Source organism: Perca fluviatilis, chromosome 2 (assembly GCF_010015445.1).
Source record: "Perca fluviatilis chromosome 2, GENO_Pfluv_1.0, whole genome shotgun sequence".
NCBI lineage: Eukaryota > Metazoa > Chordata > Actinopteri > Perciformes > Percidae > Perca > Perca fluviatilis.
The window spans coordinates 42,967,346-42,976,904 of record NC_053113.1 but is presented as its reverse complement, the minus strand read 5'-3'; the positions used below and the strand labels follow the sequence as shown (position 1 = coordinate 42,976,904).

Sequence of the window (9,559 nt, the reverse complement as noted above, 5' to 3'; positions counted from 1 at the left end):
TTTGATTTCGATCAATTTTTGATTTGGAATCAAAATGGTGACACCTCTAATAGAATAGAATAGAATAGAATAGACTTTAATTTTCATTGTGTAGTAGAACCATACCATGAAATTTGCTTGTGCAGCCCCTAAAATGCCAACCCTATCATTTCCATTCATAATTTCTCCTATCATAACTTGTCCTAGCCTAAATTAGTCAGCTGCACCACCTGTTAGCCTGTGGACAGGTAGTTGTGCCAGCAGGTATTAGATTTGGATGTGGTACATCTGAATTTTTAGTTCAGAATTTGAAATTACACACACTACATGGTTAACTTTGAATTTAATCCATATTCTTAACTTGTATGTGAAGTTTGGAAGATTAATTGTTTGTGATTGGTTAAAAAAATTTTCAATAAAGGTATACACATTTCAGGTTAAAACTGAGATGGCATAATGCATTTCAAATCCATTCTTCAAAGTCGGATACAGCTTTCTGAGACACTATAGCCTGAGACCAGCATGCAAATCATGTTCTAACCCCTAAGTGTAACATTTTGATGTGATCATAGCATCTTTCAAATTATTGTCAACAGTCAGAAGCTGAAGTTAACGTTTTTCTTTTTTCCACCACTTTGGAGCAGAAGAGCATGTCATCATATCAACAAACCAGAGCAACATTCTCATTCTCATGGCCACCTGATTTTCACTCTCCTTTAGCTAGAATCCAAACTCCAAACTCATAATTTTGCCTTGACTTTCAATAATTACTTATTCTTCATTATTCATTCATTATTCTTCATAACTAGTAGTTTTAGTCCTGTCAGTCCTGGCGAAGAGAATAATATTAATTAACAACCCTCTGTTTGTTTGTGTCCCACTAGCACAGCTGTGTGCATCTCTCTCTCTATTTCTCTCCCTCTCTCTCCCTCTCTCTCTCTCCCTCCCTCCCTCTCTCTCTCCCTCTCTCTCTCTCCCTCCCCCCCTTCTCTCTCTCTCTCTGTCGCTCTCTCTCTCTTTTAACTCTGGCTTCTCTGTGCTGGACCAGCGGCCGTCCTGGGACGTCTCTGTCTCTCTCTCTCCTGGCTGTCTGTGCCTCATTCCACATGTGGATCTGGAAGACTTAGCATTTCCTTTTGTTCTTTCTCTCCCTCTGTGTGTTTGTTTCATTCTCCTGTCTGTGTGAATAATGGCTTCAGATTTGCTTCTTGTGTGTTTGTGTAGCCGGTCCTTTTTCCAGGTTCCATGGGGGTGAGGAGGTCATGTGGCTCTAGCTGTCTGGAGACATCTGGAAGCTGCTTGACATCCTCCCGGATCCATTTTCTTCATATATCTTTACATTCTAGTATACTATTACATTGTTATTATTTATTAATTTTTTAGATAAGTAAGTTTATTATGTTGGTTATTCTGTACACACACCATCTACCTGTTAAAGGGTTTTTATGGGGGAGGGGTTCATTATATACATTTTTTTTTACCTGACCTGACTCTGTTTTTTGGTCTCCACTAACTCCTGAGGGAAATATCTTGCTATTTAATGCTCCACTATGTTCACCAACTAGTCTCCAACTGTGTCAGTGTGCTGTTTGCTGCTGAGTAGGTTGTGAACCGTGTGATTTTTGATGGCTGAAAACATCTGCCTGTTGATGAGAGCAGAGAGAATGAACCATACTCTAGTGATGGCCAAATAAAGCCTCATGAAGCTTCGTCAAACCCTTGCTTTATTGTCTGAGTCACTAGATGGCGCTCTCTGTTCAACAAAGGGTCGAAAGCACACTGAATTGCCTTTTTTTGAGCCTTTTTCTTTAAACCAATAATGCCATATGGTGGGCTCAGAAAATAAATACTATGGTTCACAAAGCTTCACGAGGCCAAATGTGCTGTAAAACCAAAACAATGAGCTGAAAGACACTAAAACTCACTAATAAAGAGTTGGTAATAAATCTCTGTGGGTTCATCACTATGAAAGCCAACTTTCACGTTACACATAAGTATTTTATTCAGTGTCAATAATAAAAAAAATGATTACGGGAACTGGAATTGAATTTGAAATTGATTGTGCCACCACAAATATAAGCTTAATCATACTCAATCTAGTTACAAAACCTTACATTTAAAGTAAGAATAATGAAATGCAAATCAAAACAAAACTGTGGTTTATTACAATTTGTGTTTTATTTGTGTAGCTTTGGCCATCAGTTCTCTCAGTTATGATAACAATGCACTCAGCATAGTAACTGCCCAGATGTCAGAAAGCAGGGTCCAACACACAAAAAACATGAGCAGGTAGATGATCAGCCAAACACGCATAATGTAGCTCCCTGTAATCCCTCATTGTGCAGGAAAACTGTGAATGCAAACAACTCAGCTATTACATTAAAGACTATGGTCATATTTTACCATAGTCTTTAATGTAATAGCTGAGTTGTTTAATAGAACAGATGACCAGAGCGACACAAATAACTTCACTTGTAATAAATAGCATTTGTTCACACTCAAGTCCCAGAAGAGGTGGCCAGGCATTCAAACCAACAAAATATATATGAATATATTGGGTGGTAAATATGATATACATTTTAATTTGAAAATGTTTAGAAATAAATTTAGATTAACCAAATTGAACCAAGTACCTCCCGACAAAAATATCTACCCCCTTTGTTCCCCTCCTCAGTTATCCGTCAGAAACTCCCCTCTGTCCCTATGAGACGTCCTCCTCAGCATTTTTACTCCATCCTGTCGCTGCCATCACCGTTGATCTGCACCACACAGTCCTTGTTCAAAGGCTCCTTTGAATGGGCCGTGTCGAAGTGCTGGGTGCTCACCATGTATCTACCCCGAGCATCCAGCCCCAAGGCGGGGACAAAGCGACGGTCAAACTGGATTTCTTGGCGCAGGTAGGAGGTCCTCTTCTGGCAGGAGTCACCAGTTCCCTCCTGCAAGGCTGACAGGAAGACCACCAACTCAAAGTGGTTGGACGTGCCCTCACACAGGGCGGGATACAGGGGGCTTTGGCGGTCCAGGGGGTGGTAAAAGGTGAGTGGGAAGATGAAGAAGGGGCAGGGCTGCTGGCCTAGGTGATCCAAGTGGAAGTCCAGAGAGGTCTGGTGGAGGGCCTGTCCTTCATGCTCCTCGTAGAGCACAGCGCTCACTTTTACGTCCACCAGTGGGCGCTGCAGCAGGTTAGTGGCTCGCAGCATGAGGCACGTCTGACCCTGGTGTTGACCCACCACCGCCTGGGGGCTGAACTGGATGGCTCCTGCTCGCTTCTGGGGACGCGCTATCTTGGCTACAAATGCACCTAAAGGTAGACAATATTTTATGATAAAGAGACGTTTTGACCTTGTTACTTGTAAACTTGTTTGCGGTAAATCGCAGCAACATAAATCAGGCTCTTACAATAGCAGTACAGATAATAACACAAAATGTGCTCAAAATAATTAGGCACCAAATGTAAGTAGTGCAATTGATAACATGGTTCTGTTTTTGTTTCTGAATGCCTTGTTTATTTGTATTTGTGAAAGGTCATTTTCATGTTATTTGTTGAATTGTTCCTGTAGGTCCACATGGGAGGCTGTTGGGTTGACATTTGGATGCCATCAGGGTAAAACTCTGATTCACTAATGGGGCCAAGGTGGGATACAAGTAGAGGCTGTAGTCCAGTGTGGCCAGCTCTTTACACTTTTGCCTTTAGATGTGTAGATTGTTACAGGCCTATACAAATTATGTGTTGTTTCAAAAAAATCTGGAAAATGAGTAGATGTAGATTTTTCACATACCAGACATTTGTCCTTTCATTACCATCCACGTACACTGCCAGATCACATTCTCTCCTCTGTAGCGAGGTGGGATACTTTCAGAAAAGATTCATGAGTGCAATGCAAAGTGACTTGTTCAAGGACAACTACGATTGACTGCCAACCCGCTCTACTACCTGAACTGCAACTTAATGTGGCTACATGTCATCTACCTGCAAATGCTAAATGGCTTCCTAGTACTGGAATGCTGGAAACTATCAATTTGGCGAGGGCACATATATGTGTGTATATATATATATATATGATACATCTACACAGACGCCATATTGGTCCACGGGAGCCTGGAATAGGTCTGGCAATGCAAGACTAATCGATCTCCAGCTGGATAGCTGCTCTAAAAATGTACAATTTGACTTTTCCAACGTGGTTGATGACTGTCCAAACCTATTCATATTTAGGCTGTAAAGACTGTGTATGCTTTTTATGTGTTAGTTACCACATGTACTGAACATGCTTTAACCTAAATTGAATAATTAAATAAATAAAAACAATGTATTTAATTAATAAATAATTACAAATATATATATATTTCAATATGGACCCTATTTGTTTAACATGAAACAGCCCCGAAATATGATAAAATAACTGCTGCAGCGGTTGCATCAATTTCAAAACTTGACACAAGACAAAATTACCGTTTGAGGTAAAATAAGGTTTGGTTGAAGTTAAGCATCACAGAAGATGGGGAAACACTCAAAATCTGCTGCTGTGAATATATAAATGCCCCCAACCCCCACTTTTTCAAATGTAATGTTTTGAAAAAAATATGGTACGGTTATTAGTTTAAATTTTGACTCTAGTTTGGCTCCCAATGTTTGCATTAGACTTACAAGACTGTGACCTTAAAGTTCATGTTTGTGGAGAGGGTTAGGGTTAGGATTAGAGGATAGGCTTTAGGAATAGGAGAGTTGTACCTGTGATGAATGCTTCCAGCATTAGCCCCAGCAACATCTGCACAGCAAGCAGGGCTATGGCACTGGGACAGTCCCCACTGGGGAACATGGTGCCGTAGCCGATGGTCAGCTGTGTCTCCAGGGAGAAGGAAAAGGCAGCTGTGAAGCTGGTTATGTGCTTCACACAAACCACATGCCCCTGTGGGGGGGCATCGTGATCCTGCACTGCCAGGTCTCCGTTGAGGTGGGCCAGCAAGTACCAAAGGCAGGCAAACAGCAGCCAGTGGGCCAGGAAGGAGGCGCAGAAAGCCAGCAGGACCCATCTCCAGCGCAGACCCACCAACAGTCCCCACAGGTCCTGCAGGGCCAGCACCCAGGCTCTGCCCAGGGCCCCGCGCCATGAGCCCGAGGAGCAGACCGGTGGACGGAGGGCACAGTGTCCATCCTTGGTGACCAGGCGTTGGCGGGGCGGGGAGGACAAGAGAGGAGAGGAGGAAGCCTTGCCACCCAGAACACTGCTGTTCGATTTGGTTGTCATGGTTGCTGGTGGATATCAAGCAGGGTAACACAGGATAATCCTGAAATGAAATAATAAAAGACACCCAAGACTGTACAAGACTGTATCAATCAAATATTAGTTTCATCTCTGTGTGTTCAGTAGAGTTAGATCTGATATGTGCTAGCCAAGCTTAGCACAAAGACTGAAAGCAGGGGAAACTTCAATAAATGCCAAAACTGTCAGATTTACATGTTATATCGCTATTTAGCTCAGAATTAGGGAGCATTCAAGCTCAAACCTGGCAGTGAATGAGGACAAGACATTCTTTTTGTGTGTGTGTGGGCATTTTAGGCCTTTATTTATATAGGACAGATGAAGACATGAAAGGAGAGAGAGGGGGAATGATGGAGTTGAACCCGCGCCCGCTGCATCGAGGACTAAACCTCTATATATGGGCTTGTGCTCTATCAGGTGAGCTACCCAGGCACCCGAGACAGGACTTTTTAGATGATATGAATAACTGCAGTCAACTGCTGGAGAAATAGCTACAATGTTACCTGCGAAACCTTTTTTAGGCACCAATGTTACCTGCTAAAAAAATGTTATGCTTCTGTCCCTACCCATGCAAATACACAATGTGAAAATCAGCCTTCATTATCTAACTTCTGTGCTAAAACTATTCTCAACAACTATTGGATGGATTGCCATGAGTTTTTTTTTTTACAGACATTCATGGTCCCCAGAGAATATAACCTACTAACTTTGGTGGTCCCCTGACTAGCCCCACCATGTATGCTGACATCAGCATTTAAATTCCCCCAAACTACTGTATCTCTAAAGTATCTCTTTAACAAATCACACACAATTTGGTGTTACTATTGTTATATATAATGTCATATTTTTTCACTTTCACCATTTATTGAGCCTTCCCTGAAACGGTTTGGCACCCCCCTCCCTGGAGAGGCCCACCTGCCACTTCTAAACCTCTGTATTAGGAGGATTGCCATAATATGTGCTGAGCACATTCTTGCAGAGGTGAGAAAAAGTCAGTGTGACAAGTCTAGGCTATAAAGTCAAGACCAACAGGGGCCTTCTCAAGTTTTAAACTTTAAATCCTAATCCTAGTCTTAGTCATAAATCTCATTTTAAATATTACCAAAAGTTGTAGTATTATTAAAGTTGTGTATTTAGACAAATCAAAAACTCATCACATTAATGACTTGAGTCCACACATCTGCATTTTGGTTCCCATACGGATAAAACCTTCTGATATTAGTGACAAATTGGCCATTTCTGAACTGGCACCAAAAGGACCAAACGTACACTTCTCCTGCAAGACTTTAAGACTTTTTCATTTTTTATGAATCTAGTTTAGCAGTAACTAAAATCAGTAAAAAAAAGGACAAATCCGGCGCAAAATGACCCTAGGGGTACATGGGTTCCGACTCGACCGTTCTCTGGGATATGTTTTCATGCTAATCGAATGTGACCAGTTTTAGTGCAAACCGCTAATTAGCTGATAACGCTAGTCGGCGGGGCACGCAAAAGTAAAAAGAAATCGCTATTTCTATACCACTAACAAGTGTTATGGTCTCAGCATTTTGCTATGTATTTTGTTCTATTTCTGTTGCCTGTTTGTAGTTTTCTGTATGTTTCCCGTTATATGTTTTTTCTGTATTTTTCTGTTCCCTGTTGTGCATTTCCCTGTTCATGTTCTGTTTTATTTTGATAGTCTTTTCTCTGTCTTGTCATGTCTAGTTTTACTTCCTGTGTTTTCCCGCCTTTGTTGATTACCCTGTCTCTCCTAATGTGTTTCACCTGTTGTCTCACCTGTTCCTAGTTTGCTCGTTTCCTAGTTTATTTAGCCTCTGTGTTTCGCTTTGTGTTTTGTCAGATTGTTTTGCATCCGTTTGTGTCCTCTGTGTCTGTATCCTGTCAAGTGTGTTTTTGGAAATCTTCTCTGTGGTTTTTTTGTTAACCTTTTCTCTGGTGACTTTTTGGATTTGGGACTTTGTCTTTTGCCTGCCTGCCTCAGTTTTGGACTCCTTGTGTTTGCCATTCTCCTTTTGGATCCCTTTTGTTGGTTTGCTCCCTGTTTTGTTCCAATAAATCCTTGTGTTCAACATTCTGCCTGCCTGCCTGCCTGCCTCTCTCTCTGCATTTGGGTCTGCTACCCACAACAAACAAGGCTCAAAATAGCACCAAACTTCCACAGTAGCATGAGGGTCCCTACATGTAAACCTAAAATTCATTATTAAAAAGTTTATAAAGACCATGTATACACGCAGGCACCATCTTGGAAAAACAGTCGTGACCAGTCGAACTAGTGGGCAACCAGTAACATAGCTCAAGCACGGTGTTTGTCGTTCGACTAATCGTTTTCCCAAGATGTCACCTGCCTGTATACGTGAATGGTACAGTCTTTATAAACTATCTTTTTAATAAACTGTCTGTACACTTACAAAGTTCTCAATGCTTCAGTTTACATGTGGGACCCTCATTATGCTACCATGGAAGTGTGTTGACATTTTGAGCTTTGTTAGTGGTATAGAAATAGCGATTTCTTTTTACTTTCGAGTGCCCTGACTACTAGTGTTATAAGCTAATTAGCGGTTTGCGCTAAAACTTGTCACATTCGATTAGCATGAAAACATAACCCAGAGAACGGTCGACTCGGTACCCGTGTGTTATTAACCCCTAGGTTCATTTTGCGCCGGATTTGTCCTTTAAGTTAGGCTAAACAAGTCCTGGCGAAATTGATATCCATCTTTTCATCTGCGTAAAACAGTATATGTACATATTATCATCCTATATCCCATTATGTGGAACTGTTCCTTTAAATCCCAGTGTTAAGCTGTATCTACAGAAACACCATGTGTCTAATTTAAACAGCGCATATGTGTGTAGAGGAACTCTGAGCACCAGATGGATGTGAAGGCAGTCCTGACAGGACAGCTAGAGTCCTGTACTCGTCAGAGTTTCTATTTCTATGTCAATATTGTTGCCAGGAGATTAGAGCAGGTCCCAGCTGGGAATCTGTCTGAGGAACACAGCCACATGCAGAGTAGGAATGTGTCTTTCATCTGCAGGGAGCTTTAAACTTACTGCACTGCATGGCTCTCCACTGGTCTTGTTCCCCAATCACAATGTACATTCACTATCATTTTACGCATGCATTTATTATGCACATGCAGCTTCTTTTGATGCATCTGCTATGACCTTTGCATAGCTCCCAAACACAAAAAGTTCCTACATAACTATAAATCCAATTTGGGGGCACGAGGAGTAATGTTACATTTTAAAAATAAAGTTCAATAACATCATAGATTATTGTTTGGAAAGTACCCACACTAACAAAAGAATAACATATATTGAAATATTGGATAGTTTTATAAAGCATGTTTCAACCAGTTTAAACTTTAATAACACAAATTAAAAATGTACTTGGTTATATTTCGAAAATCTTGAATCGGTTCAGTAGTCCTAAATAAGAACAGCATAAACAACATCAGAACACTTTCTGTGTTTATCTGTGAAGCAAACACTGACCAACTGAGGACTTATGTGGGACATAAGCTGCAGCAACAGCAGGATAATGAGGAGTGTGTTGGGTGAATGGTGTAGATGGTTTGGTAAGAGGTTTGTCTTTGTGCTGAGGCTGGGGGGAACAGTCAGCACGGCCATCACATGAGAGCCATGTGCTGGCTGAGGCTTCATTGTACTGGACCTCAGTGTGTCACATATGTCACTGGATCAGGCGGTCACCACTAAACCTTTACATCATCTTCAACATAATGGCATTATGTTCCCTTCAAAACACAAATTTCTCATGCAAATAATATTAGGGAGGTTGTACTGGACCTGCCCAGAACTTGTGTTCAGCATCTCCAGCTAAAGTGAAGGTTCCATTTAGTCGGTTTTGATTGGCTCTCTGTCCAGGCATGATGACAAGGAAGCTGCACACAGTCACTGTGACTGGCTGTTGTTCAAAAAGGAATAGTTCCCATTGAGCAGATTATATACAACATGTTAATCAGTGAGCTATAGATGTGTTAGTAGGTGTATTTCTGAGATAATAATTATTTAATTGTTTTACTATTTGCCTGTGTGCTTTTTATCTGTGTGTATGTGCATATGCGTCTGTGCTTACTGCTTACGTGTTTTATTTGTTCTTATGTATTTATGTGTTCCTATGTCTTCTGGCACATTTACATGTTGGACTCAAGTGCTCATGTTAATTAAAGTGACTATATGTAATTTTTAAATGTTTCTGAAACCATGTGAAACTGTTGTTCCATCTGATGATCATAAATGACCTGATACAGAAATATAAAATGATACATAAAAACTATTTTTATATAGTTTTTAGT

The 9,559-nt window shown here is 40.9% G+C and overlaps 1 protein-coding gene across 1 annotated transcript in view; it reads right to left on the bottom strand.

Annotated features, from left to right (window-relative positions):
• Positions 1-2,133: 2,133 nt before the first annotated feature.
• The window catches only part of kcnj13 (potassium inwardly rectifying channel subfamily J member 13), a 17,186-nt gene continuing 9,760 nt past the window's right edge, over positions 2,134-9,559 (bottom strand). The window contains exons 2-3 of the mRNA XM_039826338.1: positions 4,712-5,268; positions 2,134-3,280 (exon numbers count right to left, since the gene is read on the bottom strand). Of these exons, the coding sequence (XP_039682272.1) occupies positions 2,706-3,280; positions 4,712-5,228 (1,092 nt within the window). The 5' untranslated portion in view covers positions 5,229-5,268 and the 3' untranslated portion in view covers positions 2,134-2,705. The remainder of the gene's footprint in view (positions 3,281-4,711; positions 5,269-9,559) is intronic.